Source organism: Oncorhynchus masou, chromosome 1 (assembly GCF_036934945.1).
Source record: "Oncorhynchus masou masou isolate Uvic2021 chromosome 1, UVic_Omas_1.1, whole genome shotgun sequence".
In the NCBI taxonomy this organism is placed as follows: Eukaryota; Metazoa; Chordata; class Actinopteri; order Salmoniformes; family Salmonidae; genus Oncorhynchus; species Oncorhynchus masou.
In genome coordinates this window covers 5,898,651-5,924,803 of record NC_088212.1, presented here as the reverse complement: position 1 = coordinate 5,924,803, position 26,153 = coordinate 5,898,651, and the positions used below count along the sequence as shown (strand labels likewise).

At 42.6% G+C, this 26,153-nt stretch overlaps 1 protein-coding gene across 1 annotated transcript; it reads right to left on the bottom strand.

The window, feature by feature from the left end:
• Positions 1–1,789: 1,789 nt before the first annotated feature.
• Positions 1,790–26,153, bottom strand: mrpl1 (mitochondrial ribosomal protein L1). Its single transcript, XM_064931805.1, has 9 exons — positions 26,084–26,153; positions 16,735–16,843; positions 14,533–14,800; positions 10,142–10,225; positions 9,232–9,303; positions 8,938–9,049; positions 8,011–8,108; positions 5,169–5,250; positions 1,790–1,970 (listed from the first exon to the last, which is right to left on the bottom strand). The coding sequence occupies exons 1-9, from the start codon at positions 26,109–26,111 to the stop codon at positions 1,867–1,869; spliced, it is 957 nt and encodes a 318-aa protein (XP_064787877.1). The 5' UTR covers positions 26,112–26,153; the 3' UTR covers positions 1,790–1,866.

The window sequence follows — 26,153 nt, the reverse complement described above, 5'->3', positions numbered from 1 at the left end:
GTAGGGATAGAAACGTATGATGTGCCGTCTGCTCACAGTGAATACAAGATAGGGCGATGCATATGCCCCCATTTGAAAACGACAGCTAGTTTACATATCTCTCATTCCTATAACGTCATGCTTGAACGGACCCGATATGATATGCTACTACCATAATGTTATTACGAGTTAAAATTAAATTAAATCACATTTTATTAGTCACGTACACATGGTTAGCAGATGTTAATGCGAGTGTAGCGAAATGCTTGTGCTTCTAGTTCCGACCATGCAGTAATATCTAACAAGTAATCTAACCTAACAATTTCACTCCTTATACACACAAGTGTAAAGGAATGAATAAGAATATGTATATAAAAATATATGAATGACCGATGGCCGAACTGCATATGCAAGATGCAGTAGATGGTATAGAGTACAGTATATACCTATGAGATGAGTAATGTAGGGTATGTAAACATTATATAAAGTGGCATTGTTTAAAGTGGCTAGTGCTACATTTATTACATCGATTTTTTACATTATTTAAGTGGCTAAAGATTTGAGTTAATATGTTGAGTTCTATTAGGAGCAATGGTGTAAAAAGACATCAACACTCCTTTGGGAATAGCTGTATTGTAGCTATTGTATTATAGTGTTTATACATTAGGCATAAATAATATTGGCTCCTGGATTAAATGACCACTGTGGTCAATCTCAGTCTATTCAGAGAGCGCGGTGACGTGGAGCAACCTAATATTCAATCAACGGCAAAACGCTTTTTTTGTCCCCAGCCATTTGAAGCCAAGAAAATAAATCCAAATGACTCCTGGACTTTTCCATTTGAAAACAACATTTGCCACCTCTGCCCCATGCATGCGTGAGATCCTCAGCGTTCTCTCCAAGTGAAAGTTGGCTATGTGCATCGCTGCGGGAAGGGGAACTGAAACAATCAGAGTAGTTTTTTTATTTTTTTATAAATATGATTATTTTCACTGGGCCTTTAATAGTTCTGGATTAGAGGACCGATATAGCCATCTGTAGTAGGGCACCCCAAACATCTTTCCCGTGGCTATGGCTATCTGGAACGGAAAATGCTATTAAACGAAGCCATTTAGATTGGGATTGGTTTTCTATCCAAATGCATCACCCTAAATGTGATCTGAACTACTGGCTATCCAAATGCATCACCCTAAAAGTGATCTAAACTACTGTCTATCCAAATGCATCACCCTAAAAGTGATCTAAACTACTGTCTATCCAAATGCATCACCCTAAATGTGATCTGAACTACTGTCTATCCAAATGCATCACCCTAAATGTGATCTGAACTACTGTCTATCCAAATGCATCACCCTAAAAGTGATCTAAACTACTGTCTATCCAAATGCATCACCCTAAAAGTGATCTGAACTACTGTCTAAAATCCACGTGTTTATTTATTCATTCACCTTGTTGGACCGATCACATCAAGGACAGCTGATATTTAAGTGAGGCTCAGACTTGAACAGACCATAATAATCGTTGTCCTGTTAATACATGATGATACTGCCATCTGGTGTTGCAAAAGAGGAACTGAATTCAGTCAGAGTCTCATTCCCTGGCCGAAACAATATTCTATTAATAGCAATTACATTTATAATGTTAGTTATTGAGCAGAAGCTCTTATCCAGTAGTCTCCATCGACAATCCTTTACTCACAAGATCACATTCCATACCAGGGAACATATTATCCAGAGTGATTAAAAAAAAAAAAAATTGATTTAAATTTTTTAATTTAAGATTTAAAGTGAAATGTCCACAAGACAGTCAGTAAACCATAATAATCATCATATTTTATTCAACACAATATACACAGTCAGTAAAACACATCAAATCACAAGGAACACTTCAAGCATCCTTATTCGCTGGGGTTTTCTGTACGAGTTCTTCACTCTTAAAGAGCAATGCTTCACTTGTCTGACTACTGACGATCGCTCGCTCTATGAAATGTCCTACGGAGACGAAGAGAAGAGAGAAGGGGTGTCAGATACAGCTTGGCACGGTGCCTAGGTCTAGTCTATTGGTAGTGCTGCCGTCCCTGATCCACATACGCCCCGGAGCAGAGGGGGATCCTCCCCCTCTCCTGTCCTGTCCCTCTAACCACGCTTAAAAATGTTCCTTCATTTCATTATAATAAAAATACTAAGTAAGGAATTCCATGTAGATGTACCTATAGACAGCTGTTCTAGTCTTCTGGGATCTAAGTAGGGAATTCCATGTAGATGTACCTATAGACAGCTGTTCTAGTCTTCTGGGTTCTAAGTAAGTAATTCCATGTAGATGTACCTATAGACAGCTGTTCTAGTCTTCTGGGATCTAAGTAGGGAATTCCATGTAGATGTACCTATAGACAGCTGTTCTAGTCTTCTGGGATCTAAGTAAGGAATTCCATGTAGATGTACCTATAGACAGCTGTTCTAGTCTTCTGGGATCTAAGTTAGGAATTCCATGTAGATGTACCTATAGACAGCTGTTCCAGTCTTCTGGGATCTAAGTAGGGAATTCCATGTAGATGTACCTATAGACAGCTGTTCTAGTCTTCTGGGTTCTAAGTAAGGAATTCCATGTAGATGTACCTATAGACAGCTGTTCTAGTCTTCTGGGATCTAAGTAGGGAATTCCATGTAGATGTACCTATAGACAGCTGTTCTAGTCTTCTGGGTTCTAAGTAGGGAATTCCATGTAGATGTACCTATAGACAGCTGTTCTAGTCTTCTGGGTTCTAAGTAGGGAATTCCATGTAGATGTACCTATAGACAGCTGTTCTAGTCTTCTGGGTTCTAAGTAGGGAATTCCATGTAGATGTACCTATAGACAGCTGTTCTAGTCTTCTGGGATCTAAGTAAGGAATTCCATGTAGATGTACCTATAGACAGCTGTTCTAGTCTTCTGGGTTCTAAGTAGGGAATTCCATGTAGATGTACCTATAGACAGCTGTTCTAGTCTTCTGGGATCTAAGTAGGGAATTCCATGTAGATGTACCTATAGACAGCTGTTCTAGTCTTCTGGGTTCTAAGTAGGGAATTCCATGTAGATGTACCTATAGACAGCTGTTCCAGTCTTCTGGGATCTAAGTAAGGAATTCCATGTAGATGTACCTATAGACAGCTGTTCTAGTCTTCTGGGTTCTAAGTAGGGAATTCCATGTAGATGTACCTATAGACAGCTGTTCTAGTCTTCTGGGTTCTAAGTAAGGAATTCCATGTAGATGTACCTATAGACAGCTGTTCTAGTCTTCTGGGATCTAAGTAAGGAATTCCATGTAGATGTACCTATAGACAGCTGTTCTAGTCTTCTGGGTTCTAAGTAGGGAATTCCATGTAGATGTACCTATAGACAGCTGTTCTAGTCTTCTGGGATCTAAGTAGGGAATTCCATGTAGATGTACCTATAGACAGCTGTTCTAGTCTTCTGGGTTCTAAGTAGGGAATTCCATGTAGATGTACCTATAGACAGCTGTTCCAGTCTTCTGGGATCTAAGTAGGGAATTCCATGTAGATGTACCTATAGACAGCTGTTCTAGTCTTCTGGGTTCTAAGTAGGGAATTCCATGTAGATGTACCTATAGACAGCTGTTCCAGTCTTCTGGGATCTAAGTAAGGAATTCCATGTAGATGTACCTATAGACAGCTGTTCTAGTCTTCTGGGTTCTAAGTAGGGAATTCCATGTAGATGTACCTATAGACAGCTGTTCTAGTCTTCTGGGTTCTAAGTAGGGAATTCCATGTAGATGTACCTATAGACATCTGTTCTAGTCTTCTGGGATCTAAGTAAGGAATTCCATGTAGATGTACCTATAGACAGCTGTTCTAGTCTTCTGGGTTCTAAGTAAGGAATTCCATGTAGATGTACCTATAGACAGCTGTTCTAGTCTTCTGGGTTCTAAGTAAGGAATTCCATGTAGATGTACCTATAGACAGCTGTTCTAGTCTTCTGGGTTCTAAGTAAGGAATTCCATGTAGATGTACAAACTCCCTCACGACGCCAGGACAGCAGTCAATCACCACCTTTCTACATGGAATTCCATGTAGATGTACCTATAGACAGCTGTTCTAGTCTTCTGGGTTCTAAGTAGGGATTTACATCATGGATAAAAATCAGTGGAGACCACCTCTTCCAGGGCAATAGGAGACACCATATTACATTGTTTAAGGGATATATCAGTGGAGACCACCTCTTCCTGGTCAATAGTAGACACCATATTACATTGTTTAAGGGATATATCAGTGGAGACCACCTCTTCCTGGTCAATAGTAGACACCATATTACATTGTTTAAGGGATATATCAGTGGAGACCACCTCTTTCAGGGCAATAGGAGACACCATATTACATTGTTTAAGGGATATATCAGTGGAGACCACCTCTTCCTGGTCAATAGTAGACACCATATTACATTGTTTAAGGGATATATCAGTGGAGACCACCTCTTCCTGGTCAATAGTAGACACCATATTACATTGTTTAAGGGATATATCAGTGGAGACCACCTCTTTCAGGGCAATAGGAGACACCATATTTCTCTATATACTCAGCCAGGGAAAGGGAGAATCATGTATAAACCAATTTAGGATGGTTCATTTTATAACTTGAGATTTAGCTGCATTTATCTATGATCTTCAATGCGTTTGGGAGCGATTGAGATAGACAATATTTTTCTCTATGTATGACGAGATGACGTGATTAGCAGATTTTAGGGAAATTGGTGTTTTTGTCGATTCACGAATTACCTGGGAAAGGAGTTCACTGGATTTTATAAATAGCAGAGGAGAAATCGGATCGCCTTGTCTGCTGCTTCTAGTGATGCTGAACGGAGCAGATCATTGCCTGTTAGAACTGTGGCTGAGGGATTGGAGAGCAGTTATTGCCTGTTGAATTATTGACATATAGGAGGATGAAGGATTGGCATATAGGATTTTAATCATATGAATGAAATTTGAGCCAATTCCATAGGTTCAGACCGGTTGTTTTTATTTCTATACCTACCCATTGTTCACCTAATACATATTTTTGCACTATTGGTCAGAGCCTATCAGTAAGTATTTCACTGTAAGGTCTACACCGGTTGTATTCGGGGGCACGTGACAAATAAACTTTGATTTGATGTTTGTCAAATCAAATGAATTCATCATCATCATGGTAGGTACATACCGAAGCTAGCCGGTCGGTGGGAGCAGACATCCTCGACGACAGTCTGCATGTTGGCTATAAGCTGTTCCTTGGGCATGTCCAGCTGTGGGGAGGAAAAATGTTAAGCAGTTTTGATTTGTTTCTGTTAAAAAGTAGACTCAGCGAAATGACATTGCCACGAGTAGCATCGTATCCATTTGCCATTAGCAAGATAATGTGATTAGTCCTGAATAGAAGGTAAACCAGTGGATTCTTCACACTATCAGGGTAGCCTAGTGGTTAGAGTGTTGGACTAGTAACCGAAAGGTTGCAAGTTCAAACCCCCGAGCTGACAAGCTGTTCAGGTGTCGTTCTGCACCTGAACAGGCAGTTAAACCCACTGTTCCTAGGCCGTCATTGTAAATAAGAATTTGTTCTTAACTGACTTGCCTAGTAAAATAAAGGTAAAAAATTAATTTAAAAAAAGACAGGGATGGACTGGCTCTGACTGCGTGTAACTCTTTTACCCAGGAGCCACTGCGGCCCCTCACGAGTTCGGATTTCTTTAATGGCCCTTTAACCCAATCAAAGTTAGCCAACCCTGCACGAAAACATCCTCTACCATTTCAAGCTTTAAAATAACAACCATACTACACAAGCTAGCTTTGTTTTTATACTGACTGACTGAGCCGTTTTCTAGTGGTGGTTCTGGTACCAGCCTTTACTTCTTTGACCGAGTGAGTCGTTTTCTAGTGGTGGTTCTGGTACCAGCCTTTACTTCTTTGACTGAGTGAGTCGTTTTCTAGTGGTGGTTCTGGTACCAAGCCTTTACTTCTTTGACCGAGTGAGTCGTTTTCTAGTGGTGGTTCTGGTACCAGCCTTTACTTCTTTGACCGAGTGAGTCGTTTTCTAGTGGTGGTTCTGGTACCAGCCTTTACTTCTTTGACTGAGTGAGTCGTTTTCTAGTGGTGGTTCTGGTACCAAGCCTTTACTTCTTTGACTGAGTGAGTCGTTTTCTAGTGGTGGTTCTGGTACCAGCCTTTACTTCTTTGACTGAGTGAGTCGTTTTCTAGTGGTGGTTCTGGTACCAGCCTTTACTTCTTTGACTGAGTGAGCCGTTTTCTAGTAGTGGTTCTGGTACCAGCCTTTACTTCTTTGACTGAGTGAGTCGTTTTCTAGTGGTGGTTCTGGTACCAGCCTTTACTACTTTGACTGAGTGAGTCGTTTTCTAGTAGTGGTTCTGGTACCAGCCTTTACTTCTTTGACTGAGTGAGTCGTTTTCTAGTGGTGGTTCTGGTACCAGCCTTTACTACTTTGACTGAGTGAGTCGTTTTCTAGTAGTGGTTCTGGTACCAGCCTTTACTTCTTTGACTGAGTGAGTCGTTTTCTAGTGGTGGTTCTGGTACCAGCCTTTACTTCCTTAAACCTTTATTTTATAAATACGTCATTGAGATGTATTTTAAATTGTTATAATAAACAAACATTTTTGTCAACATAACAGTGTGTTGGACACAGTCAGTCAGATATATATATATATAAAGAGCCTGTCTTCATTCCTGTAACTGCCAGCTTACCTATATAATACTGACATAAGCTCAGAAACACTTATTTTGCAAACATGGTCCTGTTGTATTAATTGCTGTGCTGATCAATAGGCAGTTCATTACCTCTGTCAGAGGGATATGGAGCAAAAAGTCGTTTGTATTTGTATTTACTTTTGCAATAAAAGATGGTGACACTACTGTAATACACATTTACAACAGGTCTATATCCAAAAACACATACAGCCCACTGAGATATGTACACACACACACACACACACACACACACAGTCAAAGTTTGGACACACGTACTCAATCCAGGGTTTTTAGTTTTTTCTACTATTTTCTACATTATAGAATAATAGTGAAGATATCAAAACTATGAAATAACACACATGGAATCATGTAGTAACCAGAAAAGGGGTGGCTCCTTTGAAGAAACTAAAATATATTTTTAATTTGTTTGACCACATGATTCCATGTGTTGTTATTCTACAATAGTAAAAAATCAAATAAAACTTGAATGAGTCGGTGTCCAAACTTTTGTCTGGTACTTTAAAATATATCCATATACACAATTTGAATAGCAGGACACCGTAAAGTCCACTATTCCTCTGAAGAGAATTCTGTTGGAAGCACCTCCTCTATGAGTGAGGCTGTTTGAGAAGGTTTGAATCCTAAGAAACCCATTGTTGGAATTACAATAGACCAACATAGCTACGGTAGTAGGTCAACGCTGTGTACTGGGACACCTTGGTAGAGCAGGCATTGTGGTGCTCATGTGAATTTCCTTTCTTTTGCGCCAATAGCTACTTTTCTTACTGAGGAGTTGGCAACACTGCTCCCAACGCCTTCAGAGTTACCGTTCCTACCCTAGTGATGACAGCGTTCCTTCTGACTTACCGTTCCTACCCTAGTGATGACAGCGTTCCTTCTGACTTACCGTTCCTACCTTAGTGATGACAGCGTTCCTTCAGACTTAGCGTTCCTACCCTAGTGATGACAGCGTTCCTTCAGACTTAGCGTTCCTACCCTAGTGATGACAGCGTTCCTTCAGACTTAGCGTTCCTACCCTAGTGATGACAGCGTTCCTTCTGACTTACCGTTCCTACCTTAGTGATGACAGCGTTCCTTCAGACTTAGCGTTCCTACCCTAGTGATGACAGCGTTCCTTCAGACTTACCGTTCCTACTCTCGTGATGACAGCGTTCCTTCTGACTTACCGTTCCTACTCTCGTGATGACAGCGTTCCTTCTGACTTACCGTTCCTACTCTCGTGATGACAGCGTTCCTTCTGACTTACCGTTCCTACTCTCGTGATGACAGCGTTCCTTCTGACTTACCGTTCCTACTCTCGTGATGACAGCGTCCTTCTCCACTGCATACTCATGGCCAGTCTTGAACAACTCCAGCATCTTGGGAATGTTGACTCCAACCGACCCTTAAACAGTGAGAGAGACAGAGAGACAGACAGAGACAGACACAGAGACAGACAGACAGAGAGAAAGAGTGAAAAATATGGTTGTCATGTACTCCTAACTTCTCCCTCTCTGAGCCTGGTTCCTCTCAAGTAAAGCTGGGGGGGCTTAAAAACAAAAAATATCGACCACTTACCCGCAGGCATTTTGTTGACAGTGTTCATTACGATAAGTACGTTAGCCTATTCTAGAGAAATGCGACGTTTCGAATTAAATACATTTTTGCTAACATGAGTGATATTTAAGGATGGCTACAACCATCAAACTAGCAGTGGTTCATAGAATAATAAAATAACTGTGGTACAAATGAATGTTAGAAACTAAAATGCTTCATTGAATCGCATCGTTTCCGGCAATTTGTTACAGTATGGATTTTTGCTAATATTTCCTCTACGTTTCTTTCTTCCAGGGAATTGCTTTGTCACTGTGCTTCTGATTGCTCTTTGGGGGATTTAAGGCGGGTTTCTGTAAAGGACATTCGTAAAGAGGACTATATACGCAAATACAATTTGATTGATTGGTTGGTTACTGGAGTGGGACCTACCTCTTGTTCTTCAGCGGCAGGAGTTTGGAGATCATGTCTGGGACCTACCTCTCTTGTTCTTCAGCGGCAGGAGTTTGGAGATCATGTCTGGGACCTACCTCTCTTGTTATTCAGAGGCAGGAGTTTGGAGATCATGTCTGGGACCTACCTCTCTTGTTATTCAGAGGCAGGAGTTTGGAGATCATGTCTGGGACCTACCTCTCTTGTTCTTCAGAGGCAGGAGTTTGGAGATCATGTCTGGGACCTACCTCTCTTGTTCTTCGGGAACTTCTTGCGCAGTTTGTTCTTCAGCGGCAGGAGTTTGGAGATCATGTCTGGGACCGCTACGTAGAAATCTGCATCCACTTCATCATCTAAGATCTACAATCATTAAGGACAACGGGTTGAGGCATTAACTAAAAGTACTGTGTGTGTAGGGGGTCGGGGGAGGGGGGCAGAGAGAGAGGGAGACACACAGAGACAGAGACAGACAGAGAGAGAGACAGAGACACAGAGAGACAGACAGAGACACAGAGAGACACAGAGAGACTTGTGAAACTCACTTTCTGCACAAGTTCGGCCCCTCCCACAAACGCAGCTCCGTTCTCCTGGGCTACTTTAACTTGATCAGGATTCTGTACAGAAATAGACATAATAGACACGGTGATTTATTTACACAGTAATATCGTATGAGCACACTGCATGGGACCTATCCTGGCATGGGGGGGGGAGGGGTGTCTATGAAGGTAACTCCCAATCACAGTTGATTCGTGATGTGCGCAGGATACAGCTGCTGTAAACGGTACCGTGAAATGCAAGTGTCACGGAACGTTACGGTAAGTGTGTTTATTTTAACTAAGAATTCACCCCCTGTATAATGAATTAAAGAAATGTAATATGTAATTTAGCAGATATTCACCCCCTGCCGAGTATAATAAATTATAGAGATATAATATGTAATTTAGCAGATATTCACCCCTTGCCGAGTATAATAAATTATAGAGATGTAATATGTAATTTAGCAGATATTCACCCTCTGTATAATAAACTATAGAGATGTAATAAGTAATTTAGCAGATATTCACCCTCTGTATAATATATTATAGAGCTGTAATATGTCATTTAGCAGGAGCTTACAGTACAGTGACTGCATACATGTTTTGTTTGCGCAATGCGGGAATTGAACCCACGACCTTGATGTTGCTCGCGATACTTTCTTACTGTGGCACACAGAGGAGCCACATGCTAGTTGTCATACACGATCGTGTTTTTTCACACACCACCTCCAACTCAACGAAAATCATTTCAATAGAATGAAGGATTAAAATATGTTTTTTTTTTTTAATGACTTAGGAGGAACTCAGCAATGTCCGTCAAGGAAGACCCAGTAGATTTATCAATTGAATATGTATTTCGTTAGGATGAAAGAGAGATGATCAAGTACAAACAGGTGTTGATAGTCAAATTATCTACCTCTGTGAAAACCGCAACTTTGTTGACTTCTGTCTTGAACGGATGAGGCAAATGAACCGTGCTGACAAAGGGATCCACTTTTTTCTGGAAGAGAAGATTCAAACCAAACAGGTAATACTGTACGTCTTTGTCCTGCTTCAAACCAAGCAGGTAATACTGTACGTCTTTGTTCTGCTTCAAACCAAACAGGTAATACTGTACGTCTTTGTTCTGCTTCAAACCAAACAGGTAATACTGTACGTCTTTGTTCTGCTTCAAACCAAACAGGTAATACTGTACGTCTTTGTTCTGCTTCAAACCAAACAGGTAATACTGTACGTCTTTGTTCTGCTTCTAACCAAACAGGTAATACTGTAATACGTCTTTGTTCTGCTTCAAACCAAACAGGTAATACTGTACGTCTTTGTTCTGCTTCAAACCAAACAGGTAATACTGTACGTCTTTGTTCTGCTTCAAACCAAACAGGTAATACTGTCAAACCAAACGTCTTTGTTCTGCTTCAAACCAAACAGGTAATACTGTACGTCTTTGTCCTGCTTCAAACCAAACAGGTAATACTGTACGTCTTTGTTCTGCTTCAAACCAAACAGGTAATACTGTACGTCTTTGTTCTGCTGTGAACTCAGTCTACATAAAAAAAAAACAATATGCGCATAACAGATGAAGAAGTCTGGATTTGACTAAACAATATTTACCTTCCTAGACTTCCATGACATAGGTCACCATGACAACACAAAGTGTACTTCCCAAACGGCACACCAGCCAGTACACAGTGCACTACTTTTGAACAGAGTCTTTAGGGCCCTGGTAAAAGTAGTGCACTATATAGGGAACAGGGTGCCATAGGGCCCTGGTGAAAGTAGTGCACAGGGTGCCATAGGGCTCTGGTCTAAAGTAGTGCACTATATAGGGAACAGGGTGGCATTTGAGACAACACAACCTCTTCTTTAAATCAACTATGAAAATCTTTCCTCCCTGTTAAAATGTTTTTATCTTAGTTTTGGGTGCTCTGAATGTATTCTGTATTTCAATCTATGATTGTTACACACATTTTTTTACTTTTGTATTAATGATACAGTACTGTGAGGAGGTACGTACACCCCCTGAAAAGTTGTGTAAAAAATTAAAATACACATTTTGGATATTAGGATATGTAATCTTCATTTCACCACTGACAGATAAAGGTACCCTAATACAACAAATAACACTCAAATTATATTTGCAACCATTTATTTAACACAATTCTACAGAAATGAAATGTCCTTGTGCAGAAAAAAATGAGTACAGCCCACTTCAATAGCTTGTGTTGCCTCATTTGGCAGAAATCACTTCATGTAGGCGTTTCTTGTGACTATCAGTCGACTGGGAGGAGATTTTGTTCACTCTTGCATGTACGGCCATCTTCATGTCTCCCTCAGCATTTCTACAGGATCAACACCAGGGCTTTGACTCCATAACCCTCCATTTCTACAGGATCAACACCGGGGCTTTGACTCCATAACCCTCCATTTATACAGGATCAATACCTGGGCTTTGACTCCATAACCCTCCATTTCTACAGGATCAACACCAGGGCTTTGACTCCATAACCCTCCATTTCTACAGGATCAACACCAGGGCTTTGACTCCATAACCCTCAGCATTTCTACAGGATCAATACCTGGGCTTTGACTCCACAACCCTCCATTTCTACAGGATCAACACCAGGGCTTTGACTCCATAACCCTCCATTTCTACAGGATCAACACCAGGGCTTTGACTCCATAACCCTCAGCATTTCTACAGGATCAACACCAGGGCTTTGACTCCATAACCCTCCATTTCTACAGGATCAACACCAGGGCTTTGACTCCATAACCCTCCATTTCTACAGGAGCAATACCTGGGCTTTGACTCCATAACCCTCCATCTCTACAGGATCAATACCTGGGCTTTGACTCCATAACCCTCAGCATTTCTACAGGATCAACACCAGGGCTTTGACTCCATAACCCTCCATTTCTACAGGATCAATACCTGGGCTTTGACTCCATAACCCTCCATTTCTACAGGATCAATACCTGGGCTTTGACTCCATAACCCTCCATTTCTACAGGATCAACACCAGGGCTTTGACTCCATAACCCTCCATTTCTACAGGATCAACACCAGGGCTTTGACTCCATAACCCTCAGCATTTCTACAGGATCAACACCAGGGCTTTGACTCCATAACCCTCAGCATTTCTACAGGATCAATACCTGGGCTTTGACTCCACAACCCTCAGCATTTCTACAGGATCAACACCAGGGCTTTGACTCCACAACCCTCAGCATTTCTACAGGATCAACACCAGGGCTTTGACTCCATAACCCTCAGCATTTCTACAGGATCAACACCAGGGCTTTGACTCCATAACCCTCAGAATTTCTACAGGATCAACACCAGGGCTTTGACTCCATAACCCTCCATTTCTACAGGATCAACACCAGGGCTTTGACTCCATAACCCTCCATTTCTACAGGATCAATACCTGGGCTTTGACTCCATAACCCTCCATTTCTACAGGATCAACACCAGGGCTTTGACTCCATAACCCTCCATTTCTACAGGATCAACACCAGGGCTTTGACTCCATAACCCTCAGCATTTCTACAGGATCAACACCAGGGCTTTGACTCCATAACCCTCAGCATTTCTACAGGATCAATACCTGGGCTTTGACTCCATAACCCTCCATTTCTACAGGATCAACACCAGGGCTTTGACTCCATAACCCTCCATTTCTACAGGATCAACACCAGGGCTTTGACTCCATAACCCTCCATTTCTACAGGATCAATACCTGGGCTTTGACTCCATAACCCTCCATTTCTACAGGATCAACACCAGGGCTTTGACTCCATAACCCTCAGCATTTCTACAGGATCAACACCAGGGCTTTGACTCCATAACCCTCCATTTCTACAGGATCAACACCAGGGCTTTGACTCCATAACCCTCAGCATTTCTACAGGATTTACACCAGGGCTTTGACTCCATAACCCTCCATTTCTACAGGATCAACACCAGGGCTTTGACTCCATAACCCTCCATTTCTACAGGATCAAGACCAGGGCTTTGACTCCATAACCCTCCATTTCTACAGGATCAATACCTGGGCTTTGACTCCACAACCCTCAGCATTTCTACAGGATCAACACCAGGGCTTTGACTCCACAACCCTCAGCATTTCTACAGGATCAACACCAGGGCTTTGACTCCACAACCCTCAGCATTTCTACAGGATCAACACCAGGGCTTTGACTCCATAACCCTCAGCATTTCTACAGGATCAACACCAGGGCTTTGACTCCATAACCCTCAGAATTTCTACAGGATCAACACCAGGGCTTTGACTCCATAACCCTCCATTTCTACAGGATCAACACCAGGGCTTTGACTCCATAACCCTCCATTTCTACAGGATCAATACCTGGGCTTTGACTCCATAACCCTCCATTTCTACAGGATCAACACCAGGGCTTTGACTCCATAACCCTCAGCATTTCTACAGGATCAACACCAGGGCTTTGACTCCATAACCCTCCATTTCTACAGGATCAACACCAGGGCTTTGACTCCATAACCCTCAGCATTTCTACAGGATCAACACCAGGGCTTTGACTCCATAACCCTCAGCATTTCTACAGGATCAACACCAGGGCTTTGACTCCATAACCCTCCATTTCTACAGGATCAATACCTGGGCTTTGACTCCATAACCCTCAGCATTTCTACAGGATCAACACCAGGGCTTTGACTCCATAACCCTCCATTTCTACAGGATCAACACCAGGGCTTTGACTCCATAACCCTCCATTTCTACAGGATCAACACCAGGGCTTTGACTCCATAACCCTCCATTTCTACAGGATCAACACCAGGGCTTTGACTCCATATCCCTCCATTTCTACAGGATCAACACCAGGGCTTTGACTCCATATCCCTAAATTTCTACAAGAGGTGCTCTCTGAACGTTCAGACAGACACAGCATTGGCCAAACTCTCTCTATATGAATCCGGTTTCATCGTTCCCTGCAGGCATCCGCTCTGCCATAACCACAGCTGGACTGGAGAGTGTAGTTCTACACATTCAGAAGACGAAACAAGGGAGAGGAATTCCCTGAAGATATTCAACACCCCTTGTTAGGACAATAAAAGTTTGCTTTTATTTTTGAAGCAAACTTCACCAGTATCCTACCACGGGTTGATGAATATCTTGACATCTTCAGTCTTGATCTGCTACACTGTTCATGAACAGTTACTTAAAAAAGCGAGGTAGTGACAGCATTTCTTTTTCTCTCTCCGAAGAGAAGAACTAAAAATGTTTTTGTTTTTTTGTTAATCTGTTATATTTTGCTCGTCCGTACCTTTTTCTCCAGCTTCATGTCCAACTTGAGGTTGATATAAACAGGCTGGTCCGTAGTTGTATAGTCCAGCATCTGGAAACTCTTCAGCATGTCCACGGCCACCGCTGTCTCGTACACCGGCTTGGGGTAGAACCTGGTCACGTACACGTCATCCACCGGCGCCCACGCCGTCAGCCCGTACGGTTTGTGACGACCTGTGTTGTCTATAGGCTTCAGCTCTCTCTTCTCTTCTTTCTCTTTTTCATCTTTTTTGTCTTTTTTAAATGTCCTGTAGAGAGAAAAATATGTTTTTATTAAATATGTTAATTTTGGTATATTGTGTGATGAATTATAATGTTTTATACACATTTTATTAATCTGTTTGAATTGTAATGTACAGTCGTGGCCAAAAGTTTTGAGAATGACACAAATATACATTGTCACAGAGTCTGCTGCCTCAGTTTGTATAATGGCAATTTGCATATAGTCCAGAATGTTATGAAGAGTGATCAGATGAATTGCAAATAATTGCAAAGTCCCTCTTTTCCATGCAAATGAATTGAATCCCCCAAAAACATTCCCACTACATTTCAGTCCTGCCACAAAGGGACCAGCTGACATCATGCCAGTGATTCTCTCGTTAACACAGGTGTGAGTGTTGACGAGGACAAGGCTGGAGATCACTCTGTCATGCTGATTGAGTTCGAATAACAGACTGGAAGCTTCAAAAGGAGGGTGGTGCTTTGAATCATTGTTCTTCCTCTGTCAATCATGGTTACCTGCAAGGAAACACGTGCCGTCATCATTGCTTTGCACAAAAAGGGCTTCACAAGCAAGGATATTGCTGCCAGTAGGATTGCACCTAAATGAACCATTTAACGGATCATCAAGAACTTCAAGGAGAGCGGTTCAATTGTTGTGAAGAAGGGCTTCAGGGAGCCCAAGAAAGTCCAGCAAGCGCCAGGACCGTCTCCTAAAGTTGATTCAGCTGCGGGATCGGGGCACCACCAGTACAGAGCTTGCTCAGGAATGGCAGCAGGCAGGTGTGAGTGCATCTGCACGCACAGTGAGGAGAAGACTTTTGGAGGATGGCCTGGTGTCAAGAAGGGCAGCAAAGAAGCCACTTCTCTCCAGGAGAAACATCAGGGACAGACAGATATTCTGCTAAATGTACAGGGACTGGACTGCTGAGGACTGGGGTGAAGTCATTTTCTCTGATGAATCCCATTTCCGATTGTTTGGGACACCCGGAAAAAAGCTTGTCCGGAGAAGACAAGGTGAGCGCTACCATCAGTCCTGTGTCATGCCAACAGTAAAGCATCCCGAGACCATTCATGTGTGGGGTTGCATAACAGGGTGGATTGCAGAGGTCTTGAAAAAGAAGGGTCAACACTGCAAATATTGACTCTTTGCATCAACTTCATGTAATTGTCAATAAAATCCTTTGACACTTATGAAATGCTTATTAATTAATTATACTTCAGTATTCCCATAGTAACATCTGACAAAAATATATAAAGACACTGAAGCAGCAAACTTTGTGGAAATAAATATTTGTGTCATTCTCAAAAATGTTGTACACGACTGTATAAAGGGCGCTCTTGTTTAAAATAGATGTTTCATCTCAATGGACTCCCTGTAGAGATGAAATATGTTTGTGATTATTTTTGTCTGATGGGGAATAATAATGTCTAAGATAAATGCATGCCTGCCTATGTGTAAATGCTCATTCAACAAACAACACGTTTTATGTTTCATCTGACTCTGTGAACGGAGAACTTTCGGTGTGTGTGTGAACGGAGAACTTCCGATGTGTGAGTGTGTGTGTGAACGGAGAACTTTCGGTGTGTGTGTGTGTGTGTGAACGGAGAACATTCGGTGTGTGTGTGTGAACGGAGAACTTTCGGTGTGTGTGTGTGAACGGAGAACTTCCGGTGTGTGTGTGTGTGTGTGAACGGAGAACTTCCGGTGTGTGTGTGTGTGTGTGAACGGAGAACTTTCAGTGTGTGTGTGTGTGTGTGTGTGGTGTGTGTGTGTGGTGTGTGGTGTGTGTGTGGTGTGTGTGTGTGTGGTGTGTGTGTGTGTGTGTGGTGTGGTGTGTGTGTGGTGTCTGTGTGGTGTCTGTGTGGTGTGTGGTGTGTGTGGTGTGTGTGGTGTGTGTGGTGTGTGTGTGTGGTGTGTGTGTGGTGTGTGGTGTGTGTGTGTGTGTGTGTAATGACTTACTTCGCGGCAGCATAGGTCCTAACAGGAAGATGTCTGAGTGTAACTGGAGAAACACTCATATAAGTTGGACCACCAGCCACCAGGAGATGTCTTTGGCCTCCTGCTAAAACTAAGAGAAAACCAACCACAAAGCAGGTCAGCTTGGTCATCACCACTAAATTTCATTTCCCAGAGGTGTAAAGTAACTAAGTTAAAATACTTTGAAGAACCACTTCAAGCTGGAATCCTTAAATGGTGACTCAACCACATTAAAATGTACGATATTACAACAAAGGAGTTAACGCAAACAACAAACAGTTTTATTTCTCCCTCAGACATCTAAGCATGCACGATAAAAAGAGCAAAATATGTACAGCAATGTCCCCCCCACCACCATGCTGCGGGCCCTTCCTTTGTTGCTCGGCAACACAAACAATAACAACGGTGGTGGGGCAGCCAGTGGCGCCATTTTTCATAGACTGTGGATTCCATCTTCAGGTAGTATCTGTACTTCCCCGTTAATATTTGACAACTTTTACATCACCATATTCCTGAAGCAAATAATGTACTTTTCACTCCATACATTTTCCCTGACTGCCAAAAGTACTTGTTACATTTCGAATGCTTAGACGAAGGACAAGAAAATGGTCCAATTCACACACTTATCAAGAGAACATCCCTGGTCATCCCTACTAGCCTCTGATCTGGAGGACTCACTAAACAGAGAACATCCCTGGTCGTCCCTACTGCCTCTGATCTGGAGGACTCACTAAACAGAGAACATCCCATGTCATCTACTGCCTCTGATCTGGCGTATTCACTAAACACAAATCATTTGTTGTAAATGTTTAAGTATGCCCCTGGCTATCCGCTAATAAAATAAGGAATTTAAAATTACTTATACTTTTGATACTTAAAGGACATTTAAAACCAAATACTTTTACTCTAGTAGTATTTCACTGTGTGACTTCCATTTGAGGGTAAATCCATTTCAAGTCAATAACTTTTTTATTTTACCTTTATTTTATTTTAAAAATCATCAATGTTTTCTGAATTATATTTGTTATTACAATCCCCCTTCATGCTAATGAGCAATCATTCTAACAGTGGAATTCATACATGTCATATGTTATCGCAAAAGAAAATTATAATTTGGTTGTGTTTAAGGTCTTAGATTAACACTAGAAAACAAACAAATATATTTTTAAATAATGACAATAGCGTTTTAATTTGTTTGTTACTGTAGGCTAGATGTAAAATAAAAAAATAAATTGGAGTGTTCAATCAATCATGGTAGTTCCTTTGTTACAACTATTTTTTATTTATTTTACCAGGCAAGTCAGTTAAAAACAAATTCTTATTTTCAATGACGTCCTAGGAACAGTGGGTTAGCTGCCTGTTCAGGGGCAGAACGACAGATTTGTACCTTGTCAGCTCGGGATATGAACTTGCAGCCTTACCAGTCCAATGCTCTAACCACTAGGCTACACTGCCGCCCCCCAGCACCTCTTTGACAGCACCTCTTATGGTTTGAAGGAGGTGCTGTCAAAGGTTCATACAGTGCATTGGGAAAGTATTCAGACCCCTGTACTTTCTCCACATTTTGTTACGTTACAGACTCATTCTAAAGTTGATCAAATCGTTTTAACTCTCAATCTACATACAATACCCCATAATGACAAAGCAAAAACAGGTTTAGACATTTTTGCAAATGAATTAAAAATACTAAACTGAAATACAACATTTACATAAGTACTCAGACATTTACATAAGTACTCAGACATTTACATAAGTACTTAATTCAGTAATTTGTTCAAGCTGCGATTACAGCATCAAGTCTTCTTGGATGTTAGAAGCTTGGCACACCTGTATTTGGGGAGTTTCTCCCATTCTTCTCTGCAGATCCTCTCAAGCTCTGTCAGGATGGATGGGGAGCGTCGCTGCACAGCTATTTTCAGATCTCTCCAAGGAAGTTCAATCGGGTTAAAGTCCGGGTTCTGGCTGGGCCACTCAAGGACATTGAGACTTGTCCCGAAGCCACTCCTGCGTTGTCTTGGCTGTGTGCTCTCTCTGTAGTTTCTCCGTTCATCTTTCCCTCGATCCTGACTAGTCTCACAGTCCCCGCGGCTGAAAAACATCCCCACAGCATGATGATGCTGCCACCACCATGCTTCACAGTAGGGACGGCGTCAGGTGTCCTCCAGATGTGACGCATTCGGGCAAAAGAGTTCAATCTTGGTTTCATCAGACCAGAGATTCTTGTTTGTCAAAGTCCTTTAGGTGCCTTTTGTCCTTTTGGAAGATTATCCCATCTCCACAGAGGAACTCTGGAGCTCTGTCAGAGTGACCATCGGGTTCTTGTTCACCTCCCTGACCAAGGCAATTCTCCCCCGATTGCTCAGTTTGGCCAGGCGGCCAGCTCTAGGAAGAGTTTTGGTGGTTCCAAACTTCTTCCATTAAGAATGATGGAGGCCACGGTGTTCTTGGGGGCTTTCGATGTTGCAGAAATTCTCTCTCGGACCTCTACGGACAATTCCTTCGACCTCATGACTTGGTTTTTGATCTAACATGCACTGTCAACTAGATGTCGACCGATTATGGTTTTTCAACGCCGATCCCGAGTATTGGAGTACCAAAAAAAGCCGATATCGATTAATCATTTGTTTTTTATTTATCTATTTGAAATAGTGACAATTACAATACTGAATGAACACTTATTTTAACTTAATATAATACATCAATAAAAATGTATTTAGCCTCAAATAAATAATGAAACATGTTCAATTTGGTTTAAATAATGCAAAAACCAAGTGTTAACGAAGAAAGTAAAAGTGCAATATGTGCCATGTAAGAAAGCTAACGTTTCAGTTCCTTGCTCAGAACATGAGAACATATGAACGCTGATGGTTCCGTTTAACATGAGTCTTCAATATTCCCAGGTAAGAGGTTTTAGGTTGTAGTTATTATAGGAATTATAGGACTATTTCTCTCTATCCGATCTGTATTTCATATATTCATATTTGACTATTGGATGTTCTTAAGTATTAAGTATTGCCAGTGTAACAGTATAGCTTCCGTCCCTCTCCTCGCTCCTACCTGGGCTCGAACTAGGAACACATCGACAACAGCCACCCTCGAAGTAGCGTTACACATGCAGAGCAAGGGGAACAACTACTCCAAGTCTCAGAGTGAGTGCCGTTTGAAACCCTATTAGCGCGCACCCCGCTAACTAGCTAGCCATTTCACATCAGTTACACCAGCCTAATCTCGGGAGTTGATAGGCTTGAAGTCATAAACAGCGCAATGCTTGACGCACAACGAAGAGCTGCTGGCAAAACGCAAAAGTGCTGTTTGAATGAATGCTTACGAGCCTGCTGGTGCCTACCACTCTATCAAATCATAGACTTAATTATAACATAACACAGAAATACCAGCCTTAGGTCATTAATATGGTAGAATCCGGAAACTATCATCTCGAAAACAAAAAAAGTTTATTCTTTCTGTGAAATACGGAACCGTTCCGTATTTTATCTAACGGGTGGCATCCCTAAGTCTAAATATTCCTGTTACATTGTACAACTTTCAATGTTGTCATAATTACGTAAAATTCTGGCAAATTAGTTCGCAATGAGCCAGGCGGCCCAAACTGTTGCATATACCCCGACTCTGCCTGCAATGAAGGCAAGAGAAGTGACACAATTTCACCTGGTTAATATTGCCTGCTAACCTGGATTTATTTTTGCTAAATACGCAGGTTTAAAAATATATACTTCTGTGTAGTGATTTTAAGAAAGGCATTGATGTTTATGGTTAGGTACAGTCGTGCAACGATTGTGTTTTTTTCGCAAATGCGTTTTTGTTAAATCATCCCGTTTGGCGAAGTTGGCTGTCTTTGTTAGGAAGAAATAGTCTTCACACAGTTCGCAACGAGCCAGGCGGCCCAAACTGCTGCATATACCCTGACTCTGTTGCAAGAGAAGTGACACAAATTCCCTAGTTAAAAGAAATTCATGTTAGCAGGCAATATTAACTAAATATGCATACTTGTGTATTGATTTTAAGAAAGGCATTGATATTTATGGTTAGGTACACGTTGGAGCAACGACAGTCCTTTTTCCGCGAATGCACATCGATTATATGCAACGCAGGACACACTAGATTAACTAGTAATATCATCAACCATGTGTAGTTAACTAGTGATTATGATTGATTGATTGTTTTTTATAAGATAAGTTTAATGCTAGCTAGCAACTTACCTTGGCTTCTTTGCATTTGCATAACAGACAGGCTCCTCATGGAATGTGCAATGAGAGGCAGGTGGTTAGAGCGTTGGACTCGTTAACCGTAAGGCTGCAAGATTGAATCCCCGAGCTGACAAGGTAAAAATCTGTCGTTCTGCCCCTGAACAGGCAGTTAACCCACTGTTCCTAGGCCGTCATTGAAAATAAGAATTTGTTCTTAACTGACTTGCCTAGTTAAATAAAGGTGTAAAAAAAAAAAAAAAGGCCAAATCGGTGTCCAAAAATACCGATTACTGATTGTTATGAAAACTTGAAATCGGCCATTCCAATTAATCGGTCGACCTCTACTGTCAACTGTGGGACCTTAAATAGACAGCTGTATACCTTTCAAAGTCATGTCCAATGAATTGAATTTAGCACAGCTGGGCTACAATCAAGTTATAGAAATGTCTCAAGGATGATCAATGGAAGCAGGATGCACCTGAGCTCAATTTCAAGTCTCATAGTAGGGTCTGAATAATTATGTAAATAAGGTATCTGTTTTTTTAGTTTTTTTTTTATAAATGTGCAACATTTTCTAAAAACCTGTTTTCCCTTTGTCATTATGGGGTATAGTGTGTAGATTGATTAAATAAAAAATGTTTCCTCACCAATTTTAGAATAAGGATGTAAAGTAACAAAATGTGGAAAAAGTCAAGGGGTCTGAATACTTTTCCAACAGAAAAAAAGTCACACTGCCCCGAGCTGGAGATATCAGGTCAGTTACCTTCCCTAGTCAGCTGGAGATATCAGGTCAGTTACCTTCCCTAGTCAGCTGGAGATATCAGGTCAGTTACCTTCCCTGGTCAGCTGGAGATATCAGGTCAGTTACCTTCCCTAGTCAGCTGGAGATATCAGGTCAGTTACCTTCTCTAGTCAGCTGGAGATATCAGGTCAGTTACCTTCTCTAGTCAGCTGGAGATATCAGGTCAGTTACCTTCTCTAGTCAGCTGGAGATATCAGGTCAGTTACCTTCTCTAGTCAGCTGGAGATATCAGGTCAGTTACCTTCCCTGGTCAGCAGTCAGCTGGAGATATCAGGTCAGTTACCTTCCCTAGTCAGCTGGAGATATCAGGTCAGTTACATTCCCTAGTCAGCTGGAGATATCAGGTCAGTTACCTTCCCTGGTCAGCTGGAGATATCAGGTCAGTTACCTTCCCTAGTCAGCTGGAGATATCAGGTCAGTTACCTTCTCTAGTCAGCTGGAGATATCAGGTCAGTTACCTTCCCTAGTCAGCTGGAGATATCAGGTCAGTTACCTTCCCTGGTGAGCTGGAGATATCAGGTCAGTTACCTTCCCTGGTCAGTCAGTCAGCTGGAGATGTCAGGTCAGTTACCTTCCCTGGTCAGTCAGTCAGCTGGAGATGTCAGGTCAGTTACCTTCCCTGGTCAGCTGGAGATATCAGGTCAGTTACCTTCCCTGGTCAGTCAGTCAGCTGGAGATATCAGGTCAGTTACCTTCCCTGGTCAGTCAGTCAGCTGGAGATATCAGGTCAGTTACCTTCCCTGGTCAGTTGGAGATATCAGGTCAGTTACCTTCCCTGGTCAGCTGGAGATATCAGGTCAGTTACCTTCCCTAGTCAGCTGGAGATATCAGGTCAGTTACCTTCTCTAGTCAGCTGGAGATATCAGGTCAGTTACCTTCCCTGGTCAGCTGGAGATATCAGGTCAGTTACCTTCCCTAGTCAGCTGGAGATATCAGGTCAGTTACCTTCCCTGGTCAGCTGGAGATATCAGGTCAGTTACCTTCCCTGGTCAGCTGGAGATATCAGGTCAGTTACCTTCCCTAGTCAGCTGGAGATATCAGGTCAGTTACCTTCCCTAGTCAGCTGGAGATATCAGGTCAGTTACCTTCCCTAGTCAGCTGGAGATATCAGGTCAGTTACCTTCCCTGGTCAGCTGGAGATATCAGGTCAGTTACCTTCCCTAGTCAGCTGGAGATATCAGGTCAGTTACCTTCTCTAGTCAGCTGGAGATATCAGGTCAGTTACCTTCTCTAGTCAGCTGGAGATATCAGGTCAGTTACCTTCTCTAGTCAGCTGGAGATATCAGGTCAGTTACCTTCCCTAGTCAGCTGGAGATATCAGGTCAGTTACCTTCCCTAGTCAGCTGGAGATATCAGGTCAGTTACCTTCCCTGGTCAGCTGGAGATATCAGGTCAGTTACCTTCCTAGTCAGCTGGAGATATCAGGTCAGTTACCTTCCCTGGTCAGCTGGAGATATCAGGTCAGTTACCTTCCCTGGTCAGCTGGAGATATCAGGTCAGTTACCTTCCCTAGTCAGCTGGAGATATCAGGTCAGTTACCTTCCCTAGTCAGTTGGAGATATCAGGTCAGTTACCTTCCCTAGTCAGCTGGAGATATCAGGTCAGTTACCTTCCCTGGTCAGCTGGAGATATCAGGTCAGTTACCTTCCCTGGTCAGCTGGAGATATCAGGTCAGTTACCTTCCCTGGTTAGCTGGAGATATCAGGTCAGTTACCTTCTCTAGTCAGCTGGAGATATCAGGTCAGTTACCTTCCCTGGTCAGTCAGTCAGCTGGAGATATCAGGTCAATTACCTTCCCTAGTCAGCTGGAGATATCAGGTCAGTTACCTTCTCTAGTCAGCTGGAGATATCAGGTCAGTTACCTTCTCTAGTCAGCTGGAGATATCAGGTCAGTTACCTTCCCTGGTCAGCTGGAGATGTCAGGTCAGTTACCTTCCCTGGTCAGCTGGAGATATCAGGTCAGTTACCTTCCCTAGTCAGCTGGAGATATCAGGTCAGTTACCTTCCCTAGTCAGCTGGAGATGTCAGGTCAGTTACCTTCGCTGGTCAGCTGGAGATGTCAGGTCAGTTACCTTCCCTGGTCAGTCAGTCAGCTGGAGATGTCAGGTCAGTTACCTTCGCTGGTCAGCTGGAGATGTCAGGTCAGTTACCTTCCCTGGTCAGTCAGTCAGCTGGAGATGTCAGGTCAGTTACCTTCGCTGGTCAGCTGGAGATGTCAGGTCAGTTACCTTCGCTGGTCAGCTGGAGATGTCAAGTCAGTTACCTTCCCTGGTCAGCTGGAGATATCAGGTCAGTTACCTTCCTTGGTCAGTCAGTCAGCTGGAGATATCAGGTCAGTTACCTTCCCTGGTCAGCTGGAGATATCAGGTCAGTTACCTTCCCTAGTCAGTCAGTCAGCTGGAGATATCAGGTCAGTTACCTTCCCTAGTCAGTCAGTCAGCTGGAGATATCAGGTCAGTTACCTTCCCTGGTCAGTCAGTCAGCTGGAGATATCAGGTCAGTTACCTTCCCTGGTCAGTCAGTCAGCTGGAGATATCAGGTCAGTTACCTTCCCTGGTCAGTCAGTCAGCTGGAGATATCAGGTCAGTTACCTTCCCTGGTCAGTCAGTCAGCTGGAGATATCAGGTCAGTTACCTTCCCTAGTCAGTTGGAGATATCAGGTCAGTTACCTTCCCTGGTCAGCTGGAGATATCAGGTCAGTTACCTTCCCTAGTCAGCTGGAGATATCAGGTCAGTTACCTTCTCTAGTCAGCTGGAGATATCAGGTCAGTTACCTTCCCTAGTCAGCTGGAGATATCAGGTCAGTTACCTTCCCTGGTCAGTCAGTCAGCTGGAGATATCAGGTCAGTTACCTTCCCTAGTCAGCTGAGATATCAGAGATATCAGGTCAGTTACCTTCCCTAGTCAGCTGGAGATATCAGGTCAGTTACCTTCCCTGGTCAGTTGGAGATATCAGGTCAGTTACCTTCCCTGGTCAGCTGGAGATATCAGGTCAGTTACCTTCCCTGGTCAGTTGGAGATATCAGGTCAGTTACCTTCCCTGGTCAGTCAGTCAGCTGGAGATATCAGGTCAGTTACCTTCCCTAGTCAGTCAGTCAGTTGGAGATATCAGGTCAGTTACCTTCCCTAGTCAGTCAGTCAGCTGGAGATATCAGGTCAGTTACCTTCTCTAGTCAGCTGGAGATATCAGGTCAGTTACCTTCTCTAGTCAGCTGGAGATATCAGGTCAGTTACCTTCCCTAGTCAGCTGGAGATATCAGGTCAGTTACCTTCCCTGGTCAGTCAGTCAGCTGGAGATATCAGGTCAGTTACCTTCCCTAGTCAGCTGGAGATATCAGGTCAGTTACCTTCCCTAGTCAGCTGGAGATATCAGGTCAGTTACCTTCCCTGGTCAGTTGGAGATATCAGGTCAGTTACCTTCCCTGGTCAGCTGGAGATATCAGGTCAGTTACCTTCCCTAGTCAGTTGGAGATATCAGGTCAGTTACCTTCCCTGGTCAGTCAGTCAGCTGGAGATATCAGGTCAGTTACCTTCCCTGGTCAGTTGGAGATATCAGGTCAGTTACCTTCCCTGGTCAGTTGGAGATATCAGGTCAGTTACCTTCCCTGGTCAGTTGGAGATATCAGGTCAGTTACCTTCTCTACTCAGTCAGTCAGCTGGAGATATCAGGTCAGTTACCTTCCCTGGTCAGTCAGTCAGCTGGAGATATCAGGTCAGTTATCACCATCTTTACGACATACACTGGCCAAACCAGGACGCCGCCGCCCTATGAGACCCCAAATCACGGCCGGTTGTGATACAGCCTTGATTGCTGATTGATTGTTTAAAGTATAGACGCATTTCACCCGACAATCTGTGAAGTTTAGCTAACTTAGAAACATGAAATCCACATATCCAAAAGGTTTGCATAGTAACGTTAGGTGACGGAAAAAAAAGGTACAGGAATCGTATTCAAACAAGTCGTACTCGTAGATACAATGTCAGACATTGATTGTGTCATCACGCCCACCAGCATAGACACTGCTGGGCAGGTCAGTTAACCACACTAGAAAATGAGTTAGCGCACAGTGGTAAATTTATGGACGCGATTTAAGCGTAAAAACAACACAACTGGTTAGTCAGTCATATACTGGCGATAGTTGCTAAGACACTAGAACTTGCTAAAAATCTAACCTCGCTAATTAGCTACTGGCCCGAGTCGGCAGCTAAGCTGAACTAAGCCGGCAATGTATTGGCAAGTTCTGATATATGTCGATATTTTATTGTAATAGTTAAATTGCGTGAGAACAGACAACAACAAAAAAAAACAGTTTGTGGAACTGACCTTTTACAATCCTCGTGCAGCTTGCCATATTTGGTTTCTACTGGTGTCCTTCATTCAATTCGTCTCGTTT